Source organism: Hippichthys cyanospilos, chromosome 19 (genome assembly GCF_059441005.1).
Source record: "Hippichthys cyanospilos isolate Australia breed blue-spotted pipefish chromosome 19, RoL_Hcya_1.0, whole genome shotgun sequence".
Classification (NCBI taxonomy): domain Eukaryota; kingdom Metazoa; phylum Chordata; class Actinopteri; order Syngnathiformes; family Syngnathidae; genus Hippichthys; species Hippichthys cyanospilos.
Genome location: NC_142387.1, coordinates 7,026,250 through 7,051,939, shown reverse-complemented (window position 1 = coordinate 7,051,939; position 25,690 = coordinate 7,026,250). Strand labels below are relative to the sequence as shown.

Below are 25,690 nucleotides of genomic sequence, written 5' to 3'. Positions count from 1 at the left end.
GGAATAACAAAATTAGATTTTCACATTTTGAAAAAAAATGTTAGGAACATTTAAAATGTTTATCTTATTGCGCAGCAATAATATGATACAAGTATTATACAGTAAGCAGTATATACTACATCTTTGCATCTTTTTTTTATGTGAGGCACTTTGATGCACTTAGTTATTTTTTTCTGTTTTAGACTAACCTGAACCTTGTATAAATGCTGTAAAAAAATAAATAGCTAACAATCGTTGAAAGTTTATTTATATTGCTTTTTCTTTTGTCAATTAAAAAAAAGTTTTAGGTATACATACCATTTTATAAATAATGATCATATTTATAGTTTGCGCGGTGAGTGGCTTTGCAAAATATAATTGAGAAGCACTGTTGCAAACACAAAGTTGTTGTATAGTGAGTGCACTATAAATCACATGTTCCTTCAGTATGATGAACAAACATCTTTGCCTGCTCCTGTTGCTGGTTGACTGACTTACAAATGCTAAATTATATACAGTAATGTATTTACCATTCCATATCATAGTTGTTCAAATTTGTAGTCCGCAGCTTTATTACAATATTTGCATGATGATTCTTGAACAAAGCTATACATTAAATGAACATTTTGAAACATTTTGCTTCTACAGAATAGTGAGTTCAGCTTATCAGACTTGCCTTGCCCATGGTTCCAGACACCTCTATGGATTTTTAAAGTCTCAGTACCACCCTCCAGTGCTCATGTCAAGAACTACATCCCACAAAAGGTATTTCTTCCTTATTGTGGCTGGGACGTGTCCTTGAGTCATATCATTATTTTCCAAGGATGTCAGGAGTCCTTAGGTCTTTGGCTGATTTTTATTTTTCAGGGATTCTAGCAAGCTCTTGATCCGCGCACTAGCAGGCTCCCTTTTCCTCTTCTTTCCATTTTTGACCCCCACAACCTGTGAGGGTAGAAGGAGGGTGGCTAGTCCCCAGGGAGTGGGGTTGCGGCCCCCTTTGGGTGAAATGGTGTCGCTCTGGTGGAGCAGCCAGGCGCTCTCCTGACATAAAGCCACAAATCGTTCGAGTTGTGTGCCGTTGACGTTCTTGCTGACATTCAGGGCTGTTTCAAACGGGTTCTGGATGTGCAGCGAGGATGCCTCGGGTTTGTTCTGCTCTTTGCCCTGGAGATAGGGAGGGAGGGAGGGAGGGAGGGAAGGGCTGGCGGGTTAAAATATGTTGGTGATCACTGCTGCATGTACTGTATGTAATGGTCCATCTATCTCATTGGTCATGCTTTTTGCCTCCTTACAGCAGTATCTGGGGCACATAGGGGCCAAATGGACCAACTCTCCCCAGGATAGCGAAAGGAAGAAATAAATATGGACATGGCTTTAGAGGACACCGACACTCAGAAGGAAATATGAAATTTGCACAACATGTGTTAGAAACTGATTCAAACATGGACTGAGGCTTTCGTCTATAGGTTCCGCCCATCAAACAAATCATCCATATGAGGTGAGGGGGAAGTCAGACAGGCATAGCCGTTTGTCAAAGGAGAGGAGCCAACCAGAAAATTGTGGCACGGTAAAGCTGATTTACAGCTGTTCCTCCAGCAGTGAAAGCCTAGAGGGGCAGGTCACGGCCATCTTCTACCTGCAAAGCTTACTCGGTTGTGTCAAAAGTCTCATTTTGTATGACCACGGGGTCCTCCTTCATCTTCATCATAAATTTATTAAAACGCAAAGCATGGGTAAAGTCCCTGTGTCTTGTACAGTGCAGTATAATGCACCGCCCGCATGACACTAATGCATGGTCATGGGTAAACGGAGAATAAATGAAAGACACAAGGTCATACAGAAACAAATCAGCGGTGATCATTTTTCACATAATGTCAATTGAAAACAGATACGCAAAGCTTTTGGATTCAATTACAAGAAGCACCATCACTGTTCAAAAAGGTTTTACACAGATATAAAATATAAAACAAGCCATATAAAAGTGGTTCATTAAATGACTGACTTTGATTGCGTTTTAAGCCCATTTTTCACTGCATGGAACCTATTTAATCAGCTAGTCATCCTTTTTCGTTGTTTGAAAACACGTATGGCAAGATAGGTGACATGAACAAGGTGTTCTTGTGTCTGATTTATTAAACTTTTGAATTATCTTTCTAGTGGTATCTCCAGGCGTATTTTATTTAATGTAGCAACTGCAGAAGATAGATCATGTAAGATCACTTGTTTTACTACTGGCTTGTTTGTTGTACGATTGTACCACTAATCACAAGGCACATCGGTATAAAACTTAACAAAATGAAATTCCAAATATTTATCTCTTAATTTGAAAAGAAACGTTAAATATTCATCTGAGCATCAAAAAGCATTACATAAGATTTGCTGATACTTGCAGAAACTGTTAAAATCTTACATCTTAAGTGCCTTCACGTACCCCCCAGGGATACGTGTACCCCCATTTGGGAATTGCTGACACAAACAACTCAGTAAGTATGATATTAAAAATGAAAACTTTTGAGGATTCATGGCTAGCCGAGCTAGCTCGCCTGCCTTGTTGCTGCGCCTGTAGTAGTGTTCAATGATTTCAACATTGATGTTTTCTTGCAATTCTTGAGCTCCTGTTTTATTTATTATTAAAAATTGCACACATGCGCAAAAAAACTCCAATTCCTCTCCATTGATGTGATTGTTTAACATTTCAAATGACAGCCAACAAGCTCCAGTATGTCCCAATAGTGAACTGTGAACCAGACACTACAGGGGCATTAAGATTTTGTACAAATGCCATAAACCAAAGAAGGCTGAGCTGAGGCAAGCAGGAATAATACACGGTTTTACAAAAAAAAAAAAAAAAGCGTCTTAGTGTACCATGGTTTTGGCTGGGTAAAGAAAGTTAAGATTGCAGGCCTAACAAAACACAAATACTTTGTCGTTGTTGTCGTTAGCATTAAAAACAGTGCTGGCTTGTTTCCAATTTACAATTTACGCTACGCCAAAACGCCAGCTATTGTCATAGTGTGACCCCGTTGACAGATGAAGCGATTCGTCAATGCCAGTAAAAACACAACCTCCTTGGTGGAGGTAAATAATGCTTTGCAGCCTGATAGAGTCCCTAAATTTGATCTCGGCTCAAGGGCATCGGATCTCGCAGGGCCAGCATCAATCAGACAAGACAAGGGCAGCTGTCATCTGGGTAGGCCTCCATGCAAGCGGGCTGCCTTCACTATCAACAGATCTCGATAGAATCGAGCACCAGGGATGTAATGAAGGGATTCCGAGTGAAGATTTCTGGGTTGAGCTAGATTCTTAACACGAGGAGAACCTATTACTTATTTAATTTATAAATACGGTGAGAGATATTTTTCATCTTGTTTTTTTTAGCACGACAGATTTTTTTTTCTTTAATTCTACAAATAAATAGCACTGCGGTTTATTGTGAGCATATTTGCCTCACAGTCGAGAGGTGCTGGCTTTGATTTTTCTCATGCGTCAAATTTGCATGCTCTCCCTGTGCTTGCATTGATATTCTTCAGGTATGGCATTTTCCCATATTCCAAAATAAGGCATGCTAGGTTAACTCCGGGATTTTTCTATTATATAACTGACAATGATAGTTTTAAATTTTCACCATCAGCCCAGTAAAAATGGATCTTTGACATCTATAGCCATCAATGGTAGTGAATGAGTTAACTGAAGACTAATTTGTCCAAAGGTGAGCGAAATTGGTTGCTTTGGAAAAAGTGATGCTCAGTTAATATAAAAGTTAATATAAAATTTAATATAAAAGTTAATATAAAAGACAAAAACTGGATAATCACGGTTCAAATTTGCGGATTTTTCATTATCATTAATTTGATGCCATCCGGTGACATCGTGATGCCAAAATAAAAAGCATTTGATTAAGGAGAGGAACTTCATTTTGGGAAAAATTTTTATAATACATTTTTACTCTTAAAAATATTATCCAGTTTTTGGCTTCAGTCTAAACAGCAACATTTGCACTGGTGTTTACACATTTTCTACTCTTCTGTGTACATTTTACTTAACAATTTTAAGTTTGTTTGGACTGGGATGTAATATAGTCTTTTACAGAAAAATGTACTCTATGAAATTTACTGTGTAGATAATCACAGTAGGGTATTTTCTTTTTTTATTTTACTTTTAATATTTTTAGGGAGGTATCAATCATTCACAGAATTTTGCGGTTTGAACGAATTGGTCACCATTCTTCACAAAGAGAAGCGATCTGCCGTATATTAAAATTTAAATGGCATTAATTCTTTACATGTTTTCCAGCTTTTGCATACTTTTTTGTCATTAAACTTGCTGCAAACCAGCATTACAGTTGTCACGTTTGTGCTCCAGGCCGTGCATATGTCACAGTTACCAAACTTTAGACTTAAGTGTTTGAGGCAGCAAATGATAATTAATATTTTGTCAAGCTTCGATGGCAGCACATAAGACATACATACCTTTCTGATATTGATGGACTTCTTCGTGAATGCAAATGAGGCATAGAACTCAAAGAATTCACATAGCAGCTTCTCTAAAACAAAGAGGAAAAAAAGTCACGTTAGCATAGGGTGCATTCTGAAAAAACTATATCAACTATCAACTATATCCATGCAACCCGGCCTTTGGGCTCACGCACTCACCGAGTGTTTCTGTGTTGCTCTGGAGTTGGATCCTGTCGAAGTCGCTGACAAATGTACAGTCGTTCCCCTCGATCACGCTCTTGTCCTCGGGACCTTGTGGGATGAAAGAGGGGACACAAGGTAAATGGCCGTCTTTAAATGCCTTTGACGGTTATAAATTAGGCACAGACGGATGGGGTTGATGCTTGTGAGGAAAAAAATATATAAGAGGGCATGGATCACACCCTTTTGGACTGTCCGGTGATGCCCTTGTTAGCAGTCACCTTCACCATGATGCGGCTGATGCTGCGTCGGTATGTGTTCATGCAAGTGTATCCAAAGGAAGCTGGGTCATCGACCTTCCCAGAGAGTGATGGGCCTTTTATTGTCCTGTAAGCACTCTGTGTGATAGAGATTCTGCTAAACGGGGTAAAGGCAGTGAAGCAGGTGGTGCTGGTGGTGGCGACAGTGGTGGTGTGGGGGCTGGGAGGGGGTGGTTTTGGTCTGATTGCTTTTGGAGGGCAATTATCAAGCAGCCAAGGTGAGAGAGAGGAAGAAATAAGAAGAAGGTTCAGTTGACACAGAGGTGGTGCAATATTAGTCAAACGTGCACGTTGGTAACAATGAAATTTTGTCGATTATGCTTACAAATACTCTGTTTCACATTGTTTTACAGTCACATTTTCAAATGGGAAAGATCATTGGTTTGAGGCATAGTTTTTGTTTGCATTGTGTATGTAATAGATAACTATCAGAATTAAAGGGGAAGTCAGATCAAACATTTTCTTTTCAATATTCTTTGCGGCGGGAGGCTCAGTGAAGGATGGTTAGCACGTCCGCTTCACCGTCCAGAGTCCCGAGATTCAGGTAATGAAAAAAATCAAGGCTCAGTTTGCAAACAACAAAAGAAAACATACAGAAAAGAGGTGAGCCATGGTTGGTTACTAGGAATCGTGGTATCAATGTAAGACTATAGGAAGTGGCCTAACCTTTTAAAGTTCACAAATGGAATAGTCATCACAACATCGTGCTTAAGAGTAATGATGCTGCATTAGACATATCATTGTCAAGAACATTTTTGACTTGACTTCCCATTTAAAAATTAAGCATTTTGAGGGGAGTTGTAGGTAATCCCAATGATAAGCATTCTACTGTATACTGCTGGAAAATTATTCATTTTATCTTTATTTTAAAGTAGATTGAGACTAATTATTTTTGGACTGTTAATCCATTTAAAAATGTGTACAAGTAACAAATATTTAAACATTTCTTACAGTGTAAAATAGTAGTAGTAGAATTCCAACCAAACAGTTAATGCACATTTAGTATAAATGGTAGTAATTATTCATTCACAAGTACTTTTTTATTTTTTTTTTTACACAAAATGTTAAGTGTGAAACAAGATGTGGAGATTTTTTGATGCGGTGATAATAAATAGGGTGATTGAGGAAACTCACAGACACAGCGCATAAGAGGGGATGCATTTGGTGAATGTGCTCTTCCTCTCAGAATGAATGAGGTTGTTAATGCTATACTGCATCTGGATTTGACAGTCTGGATAAGGTCTGTGTTTGTCTGCATTTATTATTCTGAAGATGATGTCTTAAAAATGTGTTAGGACCTTTTTTTCTCCCCTTTTCAGCACAAGGAACATTGTTTTAGAAATGTGTAAGCAATGTCATGCTAGTTTGGGATTTAAAAAAAAATCAATAATAAAGTTGGAAATGCAGAAAAAAACTAAACTAAAACACTATTATTTTTTAAATGAGTCATTGTCATTGTAGACAATGAGGACAGGGGTTGTAAGTCCATATTTTGTTCATTTCAAGGGCGCAATTATCCATTTAGTCAACTAATAGAAACGTGATCAATAAATTATATGGCGACAAGGAAAGTGAAGCCACGACAAGCATTTAAAACACACCACCTTGGAGAAATGATTTGTTTAACATTTTTGACTGTAGCAAGACAATAAATACCGATGTCAATCAACAATTAAACAATGCCACACCTCTGTCAAAGCTTAATCATTTGTCAAAAACCATAGCGGATGCCCCGCTTTTTATATGTTGCCACTTTCAAAAGAGGGGGAAAAAAAACAAACAAAAAAGAAAAAAAACAAAAAAAAAAACTGCATCTATATGAAACCTCTCTTGAGATATTTGATGACATGCGCCAGCCAACATTTCAATTTCAAAATTGAAATCCATATTTAAATGTTTCCTGCAGAAATTTTTTCTTTCAGCTAGGAAAGGAATTTACCTGCAAGGTCACGTAGGTGATCCAGGGTGGGGATGATAGAGGGGCTTCTACCTTGTAGGAAGAACAACACCATGACAGTGAGGGAAAAGTTGGTGAGCCAGGCCCCAGGGATGCTGCTGGTCACTCCGTGTGCTCGGGCCCAACATCGCACAGCGAACACTAGGTGACGCACCCGAGGGTCCAGTTGGCCATAAAGGTAAAGCAGCTCGGAGCTCTTCATCGCCACCCTGTGGACAAACGGAAGCATGACCAAATGCAATGAGAATGTAAACGTTCACTGTAAACGCTGCATTCTGAGTGAGTTTTTTGCAACAAAGCGCATTAAATACAAAGTAAGAAGTACTTTGAATGTTAAGCCAACATTCAATCCATCCATTTTCTACAACGTTTGTCCTCACATGAGTACTCTAAAATAATTTATGTAATTAAGCATAAGGAGGACCTGAGCAAAGATTTGACCTTTTGACTATAAGGAAGACATATGATAATATTAGATATGTTAAACTATACAGTTAATCAATTATTCATACCCTCCTCCGTCACAATTTGAGCTAAAAGGGAATTTGCATTCATACCATTCCTAAATAGTACAGGTATAACCAATGACCTATTGTAGTTGACATTAGAAGTCATCAGAATCTTTTGGAATAATTGAGAATACTGCACCCATATAATGAAGGACCTGAAAGTTTTGTATTTAAATAAAGTAGGAAAAATAATGACTTGTAGTTCTTCTCGTCAATGTGATACCAATTAACCATAAGATACTATTAAAAAAATACCAATAATAAAATGAAATAGTTCCTAGATATTACTTTTGGGGGACTTTTTTGTATATAAAGTGACTAGAGCTACTATTTTTACAAGCTAAGAGGCAAAGGTATCTTTAAAAAAATTAAAAGACAAGAACAAACATGAATGTGTGTTAATAAAATATGTTATTTGATGGAATCGTGATAAAATTGAAAAGGTGTGACTCCATTGCTATGTTTGAAAAGAGATTAAAAAGTATAATAATACAAAGACACATCAAACAAAATATTCAATCCTTCATTAAATGGTAAATGGACTTTCCCTTACATAGTGCTTTTCTACCTTGGGTACTCAAAGCGCTTTACACTAACTAGTCATTTACCTACTGATGACGTAGCATCAGGAGCAACTGGTGTTCAGTATCTTGCTCAAGGACACTTGGTCTTGATGGTTGGGGGATCGAACCCACAGCCTCTCAGCAGGGAGACGACCACTCGATCACCAAGCCATGCCGCTCCATTCATTCATTCATCCTTCTTTTTTCATAAACATATAAATCGTACTCAACTATTATGTACTGTTTTTTTTTCTTCTAGTTTTATTTATTCTGATGGAATTTGTGTACAAATATTCAATAAATAAATACATAAAAGTATATATCTTTTCCATAAATAATAATCTTATATAATATGATGCTCAAAAAAGGGTACCCGTATCCCTAAGTGTACAGTATGTGAAGGCACTTCAGGGGTATCTAAGATGTTAACAAGGTTTTTGTAGGTATCAGCACAATCTAATTAACTGCTTTCCAATGCCGTGATGACAACAGTACATTTTTCAAATTAAGAAAAAAATAATTGGAACCTGAAGCAACTTCTTGCTTAATTGTATCATACTTACTCCTTTGCAAAACGTTATATGCCTTTAATTTGTTATGGTTTATTTGGCTATGCATTGTCATTGGTGCCGCAATTTTCCAGAAGGTTATCTAACTTTTGAGTTGCTGAAAAAATACAACTAGCAATACCACAACAAATGTAGTTTAAAAAATGGTTGTGGGCACCTAGATATACTGTATGTACAAATAATTTGCACAGGGTACATAATTGAAAAATAATTTAGAAACACTGGTCCAAATCACTACACACCAGTCTTTTTTGGTCATAATAACTTAAATGTGTTATACCTTTCTGGAACTCTTTTCTTCCTGTTGAGACATTGACTTGCATGAGCATAGTCACCACAGCACAAACAGGAAATTGCAATGGCCCAAAATTATTTGAGCAAGAGTTGAGAAAAGTCCCACGCTCACCCCTTGCTCTTTTAATCCACCCACAGCAGGCGACTAACACGTCCCTCCTAAGAAACTACACATCCGCTTTCTCGGTTTTAGCTTACATGTACTTGTTTGCGTGGGCATTAAACATGTGTCACATAAAGAGTGTGATGTTAACGATCTAATGAGTGAATGGAAAGATAAACACAAACGTAATTTCAGTTACGTAAGCACTGGATGACCCCCCTTCACTACCTCCTTTTATGGTGGTTAGACTATCACAGAAAGATATCTAAACTATGAATGCGGGGGCTGCTTCTGAAAAATGGAAGAGGTAGAATACCTGTTGTTGGCAGTGAGGTCACATTGAAAACCAGATGGCTGATGGGCGAAACGGACCAAGGGGCATCGGGCATTCAAAATTTTCTGCACACCAACACAGCCAGGCCCGAACTGGTCCACGCATTCACCAATGACAGACAGGATGCTCTGCGTCACTCCGCGTTCTGAAGTGGACCGTTTCATTTGGTACTCCAAGACCAAACCGGATTTGGGCTACACAATAAAAGAGATGTTTCATCAGATTCAAACGGTACAAAATAGGTATACCTGGACTGACCACTTTTTTTTTTTAAATTCCACTCCCTTATAAAATATTTAAATAAAAAAGTACACTATTATTTACAGTGAAATGTAAAACATGATATAGATCAACAAATAACTTCTACTATGATAAGTGGTTTGTGATCATTGCCCTTTTTTTCCTTACCACTTTTAAATCCTTTCCACTAATGGCATCTAGGTCCAGAAACATATCCAAATCACATCCCAGCTTTCCAAAGCCATTTACTGATGATCCAAATGGTTTAATGGAGCATTCTGGAAAATAAGCGGCAGCAATGTCTTTGAGCAGAGAGCAGACAAGGAATCGCAGTCGACTGTTTTCCTCAGTTATCTGGTACGCTTCAGTCAAGGAGACTATTTGTTGGTCTATCTGAGGGGAAAGTTAGAGATGGGTAAACATATTTTCATTTTGCTAATGTTTGAGAAATGTATTACAAATAGAATCAAACAAATGTAGTACTAACACTCTCCTCTTGAGAAAGTCTCTGAACTATCTCGTTTATGGGGATGGTAGATTGCGGGTGGTGCTTTTTACTGGACTGCTGGTTGGTTACTTCTGTCAGACCTCTCAGTGTCAATAATCTTGATTTATAAGGAACCATAGACTCGTGGTTGTTAGTGGGAACACTAGCTCCATCGAGTAATGAGGAAACACTGTCTTTGGAAGCAAACTCTACCACTGCATACACACCCTAGGGGGAAAAAAAATCAAAAACAGTTAATTTTGGACCTCGGTGAGATTGTCGCAACAATGAGGATTTTACTTACATAGCTTTCATAAGTGAAGTAATTTTTAATATCACCGTGGCTTGATAAAAACTTGAGGATCTTTTTCTCGTTGGTTTTGTGAGGGCAGTTGATGAGAACAGAGCGTTCTGCCTGCTCTTGTCTTTGGGCTTGGACAGCGTAAAACGACAGACGTCCATTATTTACACCTGTCAAGAAAAAAAAGCAAGTATTCACCTAAAGCTTTGCGCCCAAAATGCATATGCACTTTTGCTTTTTGTGTGAGGCTATTCTTTCAGAAAACGAAAGCAGACGACTATAGTGAATTTTGAAAGTTTCAAAGGCGTTTGCCATTCCCATTTTAAAGATTATTTTTGGGAGCGTACATGCTTACAATTGCATCCACACAACGAGGCATGCATTATTAATGAAAAGACAATATATTCTTCCCCAACATTAGTTATGATTCGTTTATTACAGTAGCATGCTTTTACCGGGTACTGCAATTTTTTTTCCAATACAGTTCTATTTGCTAGATGATGGAACGTTAACTCTACTGACTGGTTTCCTCATTTGTTGGTACGTCGACAGGGGCTGGAAATGCTGTCGTTCCAACTCTTCTGCGTAAAAATCTGTCCACCTTTTGAAGACATTTCACAAAATTGCTCTTTCCACTCATATGTAACCTGTGCGCAGCAATGGAGGACGCCATTGCTGTTTGGTAGGACGCATGCGCTGTATTCTGCGTTGACCTACTACGGCAGACGAGAGGAACCATATTTAATTTGCCATTGGGTTTACGGAATTATGCATAATTTCTTTTATTCTATTTTCTATCGCATTATTTTTTATAGTATTAGAAGTACATGTAATTGTAAACTAATGTTTTTATTCATTAGTTGAAACTTCACTTTGTACTAGTGTGACAAAAGTAAACGTATATGTAACTCTGTACTCCCCAGTAACGTATTTAACTTTACCTGATTAGATTAAATAGTTACTATATTATAAATAAATCAAATGCTCGCTTTTCGGATTGGAAGGAAACAGAAGGAAAAAGGAAAACAAAACCCAAAGTAGGCGTACTCAAGGGCGTGCGCTGACGTACGTACTTGTTTCCACTGTGTAGTTCCTCTCTCGCTGCAGATTGGCAAACAGCAGCCGCAGCCAGTCCCTGGACTGGACGACACTGACGCACGTATGGAGAAAAGTCGCTCTTTTACCAACAGGTAATGCCACCGTCTCTTTTTTCATATTGTGTGTGATTTTACGTAATAACAATATGCTCTTGGCAATTGTTAAAACCTAAAGGTTTGTTTTGTGACGGAAGATGATATTTAAATCAAAATGAACGTACGTCAGTCACCTGCACCGTATTCGCCGACGTAACGGAATTTGCAGCGTATTTGAAACGCAAGTATGTTTTGATGCAATAATTTTTGGCATTCATTTTTCAAATACATATCAGACATTTCATGTAAATTATAATGTATTTTTTGCCATTGTTATTGGAGATATTTCATGCTTAAGTTGCTTCCTTGACTCGGTAAATTCTGAAGTGTGTGGTGATGTGACGTATTACCAAGCCGTGCAGTTCATTCGTCTTTTTTTTTACATTTTGGTGCTTTATCAAGTACTGTAATACTTTAGGTATCAATTGATCTACTGTATTTAACACAGAATGGTGTATATGTAACAGCAAGTGGGACTAATCCACGCCAACAAAATGGAGTACAACAATGACAACCACATAGAACTGTTGTTGGCGCATATGAATATTGAGGACATCATCAACGCTGCAGAGACACTCTATCAGCTTGAGGAAGAAGAAGAAGGGGGAGGTGGCTTGTTGTCTGAAGGTGAAAGTTTATCTCCAGTTACAATGGATGGGACTGAAGAGATGGGAACATTTGTGATTCGGGAGTCGCAGGAGAGCTACACTGATGGGACTGAAAGTGTCCGGCACGGGACAGTGACAGACCTCCTGTCTTTTGTAAACTTGCTTTCCAACATGAAAGCAGCATCACTCCAGCACCTGACTGAGGAGATGGGAGTCCTACTAAATAAAGTAAGTGTATTTTTGTCCTGCTATCAAATTGCAACATTGCCTGATATTACAATAAATGGCTCCAGTGATGTGTGAAGACAAACAGATACCCCCCATTTAAAAGTAATTATATATGCTTTATTTGCAGAAAGATATGGTTGTAAAGAATGGACGCTATAAGATCAACAAGGATGTGCTCCTATTTCCCTGGCAATTGACCTACAAGAATCTTGGTTCTGACCTCGTGCCTAAGGGCTCCTTTGGGAAAGTTCACTTAGCTCAGGACATTACAACCCGGAAGAGAATGGCTTGCAAACTGGTATGTCCTGTATCCCCCCCCCCCCCCCCCCCCACACACACACACACACACACACACAAAAACCTAGTGTCAACATGGTATGCATTCTCTTAAAGCAAAAGAGGAACAGATCTTTTTGAAAAATAGCAATACTGCAAAATGAGCAGTGGAAGTTGCACAAATGGAATTAATGAAATGAATTACACAAATTGTGTTGAGATTTTGTGACACAGTATGAAAATAATTGAACTTTTATTGTTATACTCACTCATGTGCCCACATGTATCCAGTCACCTCACACGGAAATATTTTTACAACCTGGGCTTTCCTATTCTGATAAACCTGTTGACTTAGTGTACTCTAATGTGAACACACACAGCCAATAAAACTGACTTCCCAGCAATCACCTGACTGTTTGTCAATACAGTCACAATTTCAGTATGATTTTTATGGCTGCTGTAGTACACATACTGTATAAACAAAACAAATATTACTGTAATTCATTACTAAATAGCTGTTTACAAATGTGGGTATGAGTAACACTGGGACTACTTGAAGGCCCTTCAGGGGCACGTGAGATTTTAGCAATTATCAGCACGTCTGATTTAATACTCTTTCTATGCAGTGACAGGAATAGTTAAGTTCCGTTTATTGTGAGGATAAAGACCCTGAGATGAACCATCTCGTTTTCAAGGAGGTCCTTTTATTTTCAATATCAAATAAACTAGAACACAAAGCAACTCATTGTTTTACTAGGTTGTAGGGACTCCTTTGCAAAATGTTCTATGTCTTTAGTTGGATCAATTTTATATGGATTGGACTACATTAGTTTGCAATTTTTTTTTTATATCAAATCATTGTTACACAAACTATCTTTTGGAGATTCTGAAAGAAATATGAACTTCAAATGTAGTTCTTTTTTTTTTTTTTTTAATCAGGCACGAGTGGAACAACACTCTGTTTGAAGTCTTATATTTTCACCCAAATATCATCTGGGCTGGTTAGGCGGTATTTGGCTGAAAATAAATAAAAATCACAAGGGCTACATCACTAAGAAAAGGTTGAGAACCACTGACATACCATAGACGACCCAAATGCCATTTTGTTTATATTCTACTCCCATGTAGTACCTGCACCTTGTTCAATTGTTTTTTTACTCTCTCTTTTGACAATTCAATTATAAATAATCAATAAAACATACAAATATGATATGATATATGATTTTTTTCGCAGATTCCCATGGAGAATTTCCAAGCGGCTGAAATAGAGTTCCAGGCTCGCTTCTGCCATGAAAACATCGCCGAACTCTACGGGGCATTGCTGTGGGAACAGAACGTGCATCTCTTCATGGAGGCTGGCGAGGGCGGGTCGGTCCTGGAGAAGATAGACAGCTGCGGACCGATGAGAGAGTTTGAGATTATCTGGGTGACCAAGCATATTCTTCGGGCCCTGGAGTATCTGCACTCACACAATGTTATCCATCACGACATCAAACGTAAGAGCAAAAAAACGGATCGGTTGCTCAATCTGCGAAATATACAATAATAATAGTTCAGGAATGGATGCAATACAAGGTTATATCAAGGAAATCTACTGATTGTGAACACCTCTGATATTAACGATATCAGTTCAAAAGGTCACAAAAATGATCGACACTTCTATTTCTATGTGATCTAAAGGCAGCAAGGTCTGACTAACTGAAATTGCCTGTTATAAACTGAGATTACTTGAATGCTGGCTTTTTCCAGGATACAGTGCTGTAGAGGTAAAAAAAAAAAAAAAAAATTGAGTTGCTTTAGCTAAAGCAACAAGCTGCAAAGTATTCCCAAATGCCTTTTTGTCTAAAAAATGTTAACTCTCCGGAACTTCCTGTTTGCAATCTCATTTCACACAAGGCATGTGAGTAACATAATTAATTTGTCTTGTTTTTGTTGCTCTGAGTATTTCTTCCCTAGAAAATGTGTAACTCATTCATTCAGTTTTATTTTTGTGCTTAAAAAAAAAAGTTCTGAGGTCAAACACCCTTAAGGCTGCACACTGTATGAAACAATAACAGTGGTTAACTTTTGTTTACACTTGTGTGAAAGGGTTAGGGTTACATTGAAAAATTCAATGCATGATTAATTGACAACGATTATCATAGTAATCGATTAATCATTTACAACTTTGAATGCCATTGACTGGAAAGATCGTGAACACGAACCCTATTTAAGATCACTAGCTTTTTGGCTTCCATCTAAAGTGTTTGACCTTACATTGCCCAAATGCTCTCGACTGGAAATATTGTCAGATTTCAGATTTTAGTCCTTTATGAAAGCAGACTAATGATCTTTGTCTTGAATCAAAATAAAACATTTGCAAACATTTGGTTATACAGTACTTCGGAAAGCAATTATCAAAATGTTTCCGGATTTTCTAATGTTAGGGACCCAACTAGTAATCAAATCGTAAACAAAATGGAGCAACACCAATTTAAAAAAATTGTACAGTTGTTTAATGTAGGAATGGGAAAAAAAGCTACATTGTGTTCTGCTCATCCTATTGTCCTTTGAAGAATCAACACAGTCATGTAGGAAGTATTACTTTTTATTTAGTTAACCATTAACACTATATAAGAAATGCACTGTGGAATGTATTGGTACTGCTGGCCTTGAGGGCACGTGTCACAAGCGTTTATCTCTTTTCTCTTTAGCAAGTAACATTGTCCTGATGTCAGACAAAGCTGTCCTGGTGGACTTTGGCCTAACCGTGCAAATGACAGAGGACCTCTATATTCCAAGGGATCTGAGAGGAACCGAGGTAAGAAAATAAGTTGGTGTAATGCAGTCATGTGACAAAATTCCAACTTTGCATTCTGTTGTCCATTGGCTTGAGCCACCTGTGATTGCATGCAAAGGTCATGTTCTCTGTGCAGCTTTTCTTGGTGGAAAGTCCCAAAGCTGGTTCCCAGTTGACATAATATGAAACAGAATGCTTGCAGACACACTTTTCTGTTCAAGCCAAAATTACACTGCCAGCTGGAATTTCCAACACAGAGAGAAAAGCTGCTACTGTGTTTACTTTCCACACACGATTACTTTGACGCACCCTGTGTGGGTTTAAAAGTTCACTCATATGTTACCACAGGAAAATACTCACTATGCACTGCAAGCTTGTTTTCCTGTTTGTTGTTTGAAAGACGAAAAATTGTTGTTGTTTTTTCTTCTTTTGTGCTCTGCAGTTTGAATCATGTGCTGGTGTCTTTTAAATGATGATAAACTTATTTTGTTCAGATGTACATGAGCCCAGAGCTGGTTTTGTGCCGTGGACACGATACCAAAACTGATGTCTACAGCCTGGGAACCACCATCATTCACATGCAGACTGGCAACCCCCCGTGGGTTCGAAGATATCCACGCACCGCCTACCCATCCTACCTCTACATTGTACGTATTTTTCAAAGACACGTCTCAAGGAATGTCTCAATGTCGTCCGAGTGGAATTTGAGGCTCACATCTGTTTTCCGTTCATCATGGTCATTTTCAAAGAAATTATCAGATCTTTAAAGTGTGACTCAGTTACTCACTTCCTCTTGAAACCAATGGCAGAAAAAAAGGAAGTCATGTGGTTCAGTGAAGTGCCTATTTATCGTATCACCTCCATTTTAACTGGTTGAGAAAATTATAAGTCACTCAGTAACAACAAAATCTGGGTCATTGCTTTGCTGTTTACGGGACCAATTGCAAGTACTGACTGTTTTTAACTACTTTTTCCCCTACACTAGATCCACAAGCAAGCACCCCCCCTAGAGGACATAGGCGAAAACTGCAGCCTGCCCATGCGGTCTTTTCTGGAACGAGCTCTGGAGAAGAACCCTAAGCTTAGGAGCTCAGCATCCGAGCTATTAAAGGAGGAGGCCATCAACCCGCCCAAAGAGGACCAACCAAGGTGCTGGAGTCTCGATTCGGCTCTGGAGGAGGCCAACCACGCCATGCTGTTCCAGCAAAACGAGCAAGACGATGCCACACAAGGTACAGTGAATGCTAGCACGTGACTTCATTCGGCAAACCAAAACAATGAAATGCTGATTTATTTGGATTTTTATCTTTTTCCGACAGACTCTTCACTCTATGCTGAAGTCTCCGCCCCCCTGAAAAGAAATGGCTCCTTATACCTCGACCTAGGGGCTTTGTCTGGATATTGCCCTCTGGTGACAGGGCCTCCCACTTCAGAATATGGCTAAAATTTCCGGCATTGGCACAGTTGGATGACATTTCGTTAAGGCCAGCTAATAATACACAAGAAATCTTCTGTAATTGTCCGGCTTCACTGTTGCGGACCAGTGCTGATTGCGGAGCAATAGACTGCTACAGGGGACACCGCTCACTGATGACCTGTTTATAAGGCTCACAATGACTAATTAGCTAATCCTTCAAGATGGAGTTTGCTTATGTGACTCGCAGCACTGCAGGGCAGTAGTTGGACGAGGCGCAGTCATATCTATGTGCATGAATTGTTGCTATCATTTAGTAAGTTTTAATTTTATGATGTGTCATTTCTTAAATGTTTATGCCTCATATTCTGCCTGTAATCTTCTCTTCAAGCTATGTGCACACTCTGGAGTTGTGACTCATTCAGTTCTTCATGAACTTCCTCATTTTAATTCCTGTGGAATATAAATAACAATCATGTGATACCCAATGTGTGTAGTGTACATCCTGAGAGATGAGCAATTCTGTGTTTTTTTGGTATATTAAATTGAAATTTTCAAGATATTCATTGGCCTTCATTTATTCTTTCATAATCATCAATTCATTTTCTCATTAAGCTTTTGATTCATTTAATAAACCAGGCAAGCGAGAGACAGGTTTATTTGGGTAGCAAATACCTCTATGAAAGTCATATAACAGCGCAGTTTTGAAAAGCATACCCAGAGAACCTACAATGAAAGAATTTGACTTGGAGAACGTGACTAAAAAACGTAATCGAGACTTTTAATATACCCGAAAACAAATGACACGACGAACTAAAACGGTGTATGAATGCTGTTGGTTTCTACTTTCACCGTTAGATGGCAGTCAAGTCAAATACATTACTTTGTTTAAGTACCTTGAAGTCTACGCGCTAATATTTTAAATTTAGGCCTTTAATTCACTGTCTGTACTACGAAAAATAATTGTAGAGCATTGCAGTGCCAAATAAATTGGGGTACAATGACAATTAATTTTCAAACTGGCCTCGTCAAAAAACGGAAAACTATAAACACTAAGTTATATTGTGAAAATCACAGCCGGATGTTGTCTTTGTTGTTACAACAATCTTGACTATTAAAACCTGAGCACCTGTTGTTAAAGGAGAAGCGCGCGCACACATAACACAGTCACATTCATAGGCGGTAAAGTTACCATCACTCGTAAAAGGAAACAAGTGACCGAAGTTTGATTCGAATAAGGGCCCGACTGGGATACACAAGAACACTTTTACTTCCTGTGGACTATATTTTGTTTTATTCATTACTAATCTTCTTGGGCCATTTTCGCGCCTGGAACTTCTCAGATGCGATTGTGGACCCTGCCTTGGGTTCGTATGCATGTTTAATAAACTTTGTGTATTTCATTCATAGACTTCTAGTATTGTTTTGCAAATGTACACTGCGCGTCGCATTGATGTTAACCCACTGCATTTACGCGCTGACAGGCTGTCTAAAAACGAGCACTTTTTCGAATTGTTTACAGGAACGATCATGTTTAATTCGAATTAGTGAAGTTTGAACCAATCAGTAGGACTAATGCAACAGAAATAATTTGGCAGTGTACCTTGCATTGTTAGTGTATGTTAGTTATTTGGCAAATCATTTAACGTTGTGAAAGTTAACTTGCAAAATGTAACTTGTAAAAAAAATTAACACGTCTTAAAGATACATTTTCAAAATTTCAAAGAGATCAAACAGTGGAGCTGCTCTTTATTAAATTATTATTAAATAATTAATTTATTAAAATATTATTTATTGTTAGAGACCTCTACTTTAACAATATTTTTATGAAGTTGGAATACAATACTTTTACTCAGTAATGTCAGAAGCACGACTGGCAGCACTTTTGTCTTTCTTGTCTTCTATTGAATTGTAAAGCCAGTACATGAGCGCTTTAAAGTCGTAGGCTCCATGTCTGCATTGTTTTGTAATTGTGTTAAATAACCAACATCACCCTTCGAGCAGCACTTTTGAACTATTGCAGATTGGATTCCTGTTGCCGAATAAAAATCTTTTTGATACCATGCAGGTTTTTTTTTAATCAGCAAAATACATTGCAAAAACAAAATCCCTATCAGTCTTTAATAGTAAGTCTTGTTGACTTTTGCTTTGCAGCCTCCTTCATCTTTATGGCAGGTCTGTGGTGTTGCATTTGAAGCCGGAGTCAAACCATAGGTACACAGGATTAAAGGCCCCAGGGCCAAGAAAGCATGCTTGCAGCAATGCTGCGCCAGAGTACCAGCGGAGGATCAGCAGGTGGAGGTGGCAGCAGCGGAGGAGGAACCAAACTTCCTCTGGGCATATCTCGATTTTCCAGCACCAGCTTGAACACTGTCGCTTTGGGCTCTGTGTCGGACAACGTCTCCAAGGGCCGTCCGATGCATTCACCCAACTTTGAAAGCCTCTCTTCAGACCCAAACTACATCATGCAAACAGTCAGCGATGTACGCAAATTTGCTGATATGTTGATCCAGTTCAGGGGAGTTTTTGTCTCCACAGGTATGTTGGGAAATAATGTCAATAATCAATGTTTCTTTTTAGTAAATTTTACTACAGGTGCTTCACAAAGTATGCCCTGCATGGATTTTTTTAAAATTCACCTTTTTACTGATATTTTACTCCGAAAGGTTGCTTTCAAATGTTGTGTCGTTTTCATCATAATGCACACACCCGTTCGACAATTTTGTCCTGTTGTGGCCTTGGCTGCATGGCCACTCAACTAGCCTTATCTCTCTTTTAGTATGAGGTTATTGCTCTCTTACTGTTGAAGTGTGTTGCTGACATAGCATAATGAATATAGTGTCACATGTTTGTGTATATATATATATATATATATATATATATATATATATATATATATATATATATATATATATATATCTGAGGTATTAAAGTACTCTCAAGGAATCGATGACTTTAGAACTAAAGTCATCGATTACTTTGGCATTAACTACATAAAGTAATTGATTACTAGGTGTTTATTTCCCAAAGTAAGTGATTACTCATACCAAATTACCTAAAGTCATCATTTACTCTAGGTACTTAAATATCAAGGTAATCAGCTACTTTATTGCTTAATTCATGTAGTACAGGGCATTTTTAGACCTACCTTTAGCTAAACACTTAATTGAAGAAAAAGAATATATGTTTATAACAACTTAACTGTGACTGAATACCTGGACTCCTAAAAACAGATTAAAAATGTATTTTGGATTAATTATCAATCAAATTAAAAACAATACAATAAAAAAAACCACACATTTTAACTGCCATGCATCTAATCAAAAACAGGTAATTATTTAAAATGGACACAAATGAACAGTTTATTCAGTTGATTTCTGTAACATGCCAGAAAATGTTCAAAAATGTCAAACATTGTTTCCCAAAAAAACAAAAGTTGTATTTTAGACAAACTGTCAGCTTTAATGGATGATTACAGAAATCTACTAACATATACAGATGAGAAGCTGAAATTCCAGGTATCCCAATTAGTAATTGATTATCAAAAATAACCATTGAATAATTTGATGTTAAATTAGAAACCGATTTGACATCGTTTTGGTTTGTTTTACGCCAAACAAAGTAACCTTTAAAAAATGGGTCAAATGAACCCAAATATTCGGTTTTAAAGTATAAAATGCAATGCCACTGCAAACTGAAAAACAAAACATAACAATATTTTCTTGTTTCTTATGCTAATATTTATGCTGAAGCGTTTGCATTGTATTTTATTTGTGTGTATGTGTGTAGAATTGTGCTTGGTGAGAAAATGTTTGGTTCGTATTATATGCTCATATTTGCAAAACCACATGCTGCATTTGCAGAATGCAAAGGTATTTGAACTTTGCAGAAATGACTCATGAGCTTTTTTGATTGAATAAAGGGTCAGAAGGCTGATGAGCTGCCCCGACGGAGTAACAGGCGCCTCTCCACTTTCAGAGACGACTTAGTCAAACAAAATGACAAAGAAACCGGTTCATGATCCTCGCTCGTGCCAAAATATACTTACCGTGAAGTAGGGGTTGCTGAACAAGTTATTTTTGGATGCGCTGTGCTCTCAATGACTCCAAATCAATCATTTTCAGTAATCAATTCTTAATTACCATAGTGCTAGAAAAAAATAAACTTTAACTTGGAAGTGCATATATGCATGTCAATCTTCGCTAATGATTTTCTAACAAATGATTGGTCACTTGGTAGTAGATGCTAACATGGGACTGAGTATTAGGGCTTCTTTTAGCTAAATGCAGGAAATGACAGATTTGAGAGCCTGATTCGTATGTTGAAAAGAAAACCCTTCGCTTTTTAGAAAAGTAGTAATTAGTGAGCCTGCAGTCCTTAAAAATTTTGAAAAAAAAAATCAGACTGTGCTGTAAATGCGTAATGTTCTAGATGTTGGTAACTGTTGAAAATAGCATATAATGCAATTTTAACTCTTATTTTTAATGCAGTCATCAAGGAACAACTTTTCATTTGGCTCTCATTGTAGTCTGATCTGTATGAAAGAGGACCAGTCAAGGGGAAAAAAGGTTGGCAGGATCCTCACTTTTGTCTCAGGGTTGTCAATTTAAAGTCTGTGAATTCTGGATTTATTCTCAGAATTCTCTCTTTAAATTCTGACTTTAGAGTCTGACTACTGTCAGAATTCTCACTCGTCACAATTCAGACTTTATTCTCAGAATTGTCACATTTCTCAAAATTCTCACTTGAGACAAAATTCTATCTTTACTCTCAGAATTCTCACTTTACAGTCAGAATTTTAACTACTCTCATAAATTCTCACTTTAAAGTCCGACTGTATTCACTGAATTGTAGCTCAAAATTCTCACTGTAAAGTACAAATTCCAACTGTATTCTAAGAATTCTCACTATATTCGGAGTGTATTCTCTGGATTCTGACTATTTTTTTTCCAGGATTCTGACTTTGTTCCAAAACTTCTCACATTAAGTCCCAAGGGTGTCAAAGGCTTTGTTTTTGTCATGTGAAGTGTAAATGCAATAATATGAATTTTCATCATTAGTTTAATTTAGTTTCAGGCACTTTGATGCACTTGGTGATTTTTTTCAGTTTTCGACTAAGCTGTAACCCGTATAAACGCTGTAAAAATAATTAACAGTAGTTCAAAGTTGATTTATATTGTGTTTTGCTTATGATAATGTTAAAAAGGTTTAGTAATCCAATTTTTTTTATAAATATTCGTATTTATTATCAGCTCATTGAGTGGTGGGGGAGGGGGGGTCACGAAAAGTGTTTCCGAGGGGGGGCTTTGCAAAATATAATCGAGGAGCACTGCTCTACAGTCAGAGTTCTGTCTCAGAATTAGCAGTTTTATTGTCAGAACTTTGTGAATAAATACGTTAATTTAAGAATAAAGTAAAAATTCTTGGGTAAAAGTGACAATCCTGCCATCTTTTTTTTTCTCTTTGTCCTCCCCCATAAATCTGTGATAGACGTCTTAAAGGTTTCATTGTTTAACATAGATACTAAGAGACATCTTAGCTGGGAATCACCAACTTGTTTTGTGTTTGGAAGTGATTTAAATCCCTCTTTAATTTATGACCATATTGTCCGCATGCTGCATCACTAAAGTTCAAACCTTTCATTGCTGTGGTCACTCACTGAAAGTGACTAAAATCAGCCCCCTCCTTTCCCCACTCTCCTTCCTCCTCTGTTTACCACACAGTGCAAAGCAATACTCAGCTTTTTGCTGTAGGTCGTCTTTGCTGCTAAATTAACAGTCAATGACGTGAGCATGACACACATTGTCCCTGGCGGCATCCCCAAACTCACACACTCGTGTAAAACAGCCTTGTTTTGCGCAAATTGATACTTTCCCAAGTCTAGAATAGCTGTGGCTTGTGAGAATGAGCCCCACGGGGTTTCCTCAGTCATGTGCACCAAATAAGACATTTTTAGGTTTGTTTTGAATAATGATGCATCCTTAGATGGTTATTATTGCACGGTGGAATTTGTGGTTATTGCCAGTGACGCATAGATGACTTAATTCTGTCTTCAGAAGTTGTTTATGTGACTCAACTTGTGTCACGTCAACGTTGCAGAATTGTCCTTTGTCTCCAAAATCTCACACATTTACATTCTTTTGTAAGGTTGTGACCTAGTCCACTGCACACTTGTGAAGGACGTGTCAGTAATTGGAGTAGATTATTATTTAGAGGTTGGTCCTCACCGGGGTCACAGAGGACATCATGAGACCATATGAGCTGTGGGGGTGGTCTCTCGCCCTTTTGTATTTGATGGTGAATAGGCTCTCCAAAACACTCAATCATATTTGAGAAGCAAACATTTGGCTCTAGCGGGGTGTCATTCAGCCAGAAGGAGATGTACGTATTTATTTATTTTCATATCCTATGGCGATTTAGGGAGTTGTAGTGGGTGTTAGGGAGTTTTCTACAAGACTGTTTGTTTTACTAAGACAGGTGTGCCCCTTTGTTTGCTGTCAAGCTCCACCAAGCGGAATCATAGCCAATTTTCATGTCAACCGCACAAGCGTAAAAACTGAACCAGCCAGCAATGACAATGGAAAGTTGAAAGTAGGGTGTTGTTTCTCCGTCCTTTTATTAAGCAACACAAAATAGAATCAAATTATTTTGATTATACTGAAATGCAGATGAGGGTCCATAAAGACAAATTCCGGGGTGCATGAGATTTTATAATTGGGTTTATTCAAGTTGCAGCAAATGTAATCTGTTGTTTCCTTATGCCAAAACAGGAGCAGTTTATTTGTTTTATTAGAATTAAGAGGAAATGAACTGACACACAAAGTAACTTAATGCAAAATTGTATAAAAGTTACTTCTTTTAGAAAATGTTATATGTCTTTGTTTTATCAAGATTCACAGGCCACTGTTTTGAGGGTTCTATTTTTGTCCAAAAAGGCTTTGTGCCGGTTTGGAGTAACTTGCCTTCAAAAAAAAAGCTTCACATTGGTACATTTGATTCTTTACTAATATCCCTAGGTTCGGTGTGCAGAGTGCTACCAGTATGCTGAAATTACGGGCCGCTGAGGACCACTAGCAAGTAGAACGCATGTTAATGAGCATTAGCAATATTATCTTACTCATTCAATGGATAGCGGGTCCAAAACATCACAGAAGGGAGGTATAATAAATTAGTAGCTCCTCTTTTGCAGTGATACCGCTAAACAAAGCTTAAAATGGACCAGGCAGGATAGACACATTTACCGGGCAGTAATAAATAGGGAGATAGGACAAAATCAGTTTTTTTTAAAACCTTATGTAACAGAAGTGCAATAAAATAAACAGGGAGGATTCACTGTCTCTCAATCCACTCCATTAAAGCCAAACAGCCAAACGTTGAGCAGATGCCAGTCAATACTTCAAAATACATTATAACATAACAAGTAATATATGACACAAATGGACTTAGGCATTTATTTTGAAGTTTCTTCCAGAATCATTATCGTGACAATGGTTAGAAGCTTTTTTATTTTCTTAATTAGTTACTTGAGGTCTTGAGAGACCTGAGTCCTGGAGTCCTTGTGTGACATTTGTGCATCTGCAGTTAGTTTTTAACCTCCTTGTTTTCGTCATGTGATCTACCACTAACACAATTGTGATTGACGCATTGATCACCCTAGTTTTATTGCATTCTTTTATGCAGTACATTCATACCAAGATGAGTTTGGGTGAGGTTAACTGGCTCTGCATCAGAGGAATCATACCAATGACTCAGCAATTTTCAACTCTGATATGCCTGAGTGTCGATACAGGATGGATGAATATTCTTTAGAAAATGTATAAAATGAACTTTTAATCATTTTACATGCCATCATCATTTGTCAAAGCTTCATTTGTTAATGTTACAGTATGTGCATGACTCATATATCTCCTTCCCCTGTCCCATGTCAACTGAACTATTTGCTCTGAGTCATGAGGAATCTTGAGTTAATTATTATCTGCTAGAATACCTTACCGCAGGTGTTGCATAATGAACATGGACACCTAGCACACCTATGATGAATAATAGCGTACTGTATATTGACTATAAGGTGCACTTCATGACGCAGTGCGCCCTAAGTAAGGACATTTCCGAAAATAGACCTGTTCATTGAGACTGTGTCTTGTAATCTCTTACGCCTTATAGTCTTTTTTTGATTGTTATATCTTGGTGTTCTATATCTTGGTGTTATATCTGTAGTAGTATTAGAATTCTGGGAAACTGATGTTGGTCCTCAGAAAGCCTAAAAATGTTTTCAGTGATTTGGATGTGAAATTAGCCCTACTTGGGCTTCCCACCAGCCATTCCAGACTTTCTTTAAATGCTCTAAGTCTCTTCTGTTTAGACAGTCTATCCCACTGGGTTTTCTGAGATCGGCTGTAAAGTACTGCAAGCAGCTTGTTGCCTCCTTTTATGGTTCTTTTACCATGCTTGTATTTTAAGCCAGCGTAAATCATCCAAATTGTCCTTTTTTAATGCGGAAAAAAAGATAATCTCAGATTGTCTTGGATGCGCACAAAATTTCTTCTTGATTTAATCATAGCATACATGTCTAGCTAACTAACCTGGCTAAAAGGATTTATTATATTACATTAATTGCTTCTTCTTAAATGCACTTCTTTTGTTGTAAACTATATGATGCGATGCTAGAACTTGATCCATCCAGATGGATTAATTCCTAATGTTTTGTGACATCCTTTTTGTCCTTTTCAAAGGAAACACGTCACACTGGACGAAGCACTACAAGTTTGATTTCAGAATCATCAGACATTGTACATTGTGTACACAATGATAGCGCCGTTGTATACAGGTGGCAATGACATGCTAACTTGTCAAGTTTAACTGCACTGCAACTGATTTGTAAACTGCTATTAGCTTGGAACCA

The 25,690-nt window shown here is 37.8% G+C and overlaps 3 protein-coding genes across 5 annotated transcripts in view; 2 read left to right on the top strand and 1 right to left on the bottom strand.

Moving 5' to 3' along the window:
* Positions 1–524: 524 nt before the first annotated feature.
* On the bottom strand, positions 525–10,963 carry mtpap (mitochondrial poly(A) polymerase). The gene is made up of 9 exons (XM_088402481.1): positions 10,813–10,963; positions 10,294–10,460; positions 9,990–10,217; positions 9,671–9,895; positions 9,245–9,456; positions 6,873–7,099; positions 4,632–4,724; positions 4,449–4,522; positions 525–1,143 (listed from the first exon to the last, which is right to left on the bottom strand). The coding sequence occupies exons 1-9, from the start codon at positions 10,961–10,963 to the stop codon at positions 817–819; spliced, it is 1,704 nt and encodes a 567-aa protein (XP_088258607.1). The 3' UTR covers positions 525–816.
* A 424-nt stretch (positions 10,964–11,387) lies between these two features.
* Positions 11,388–17,350, top strand: map3k8 (mitogen-activated protein kinase kinase kinase 8). 2 transcript variants are annotated; one of them, XM_088402483.1, is made up of 8 exons: positions 11,388–11,480; positions 11,932–12,319; positions 12,447–12,617; positions 13,830–14,091; positions 15,289–15,395; positions 15,869–16,021; positions 16,360–16,606; positions 16,694–17,350. In XM_088402483.1, exons 2-8 carry the CDS (start codon positions 11,978–11,980, stop codon positions 16,816–16,818), a joined length of 1,407 nt encoding a protein of 468 aa, XP_088258609.1. In that variant the 5' UTR covers positions 11,388–11,480; positions 11,932–11,977; the 3' UTR covers positions 16,819–17,350. The 2 variants fall into 2 exon arrangements, with proteins under 2 accessions (XP_088258609.1, XP_088258610.1); XM_088402484.1 differs by having other exon boundaries at positions 11,391–11,480; positions 11,951–12,319.
* A 581-nt stretch (positions 17,351–17,931) lies between these two features.
* arhgap29a (Rho GTPase activating protein 29a) overlaps positions 17,932–25,690 on the top strand; it is a 30,502-nt gene continuing 22,743 nt past the window's right edge. For both annotated transcript variants that reach the window (XM_088402446.1, XM_088402445.1), the window contains exons 1-2: positions 17,932–18,155; positions 18,943–19,326. In XM_088402446.1, coding sequence (XP_088258572.1) covers positions 19,038–19,326 — 289 coding nt within the window. In that variant the 5' untranslated portion in view covers positions 17,932–18,155; positions 18,943–19,037. The remainder of the gene's footprint in view (positions 18,156–18,942; positions 19,327–25,690) is intronic.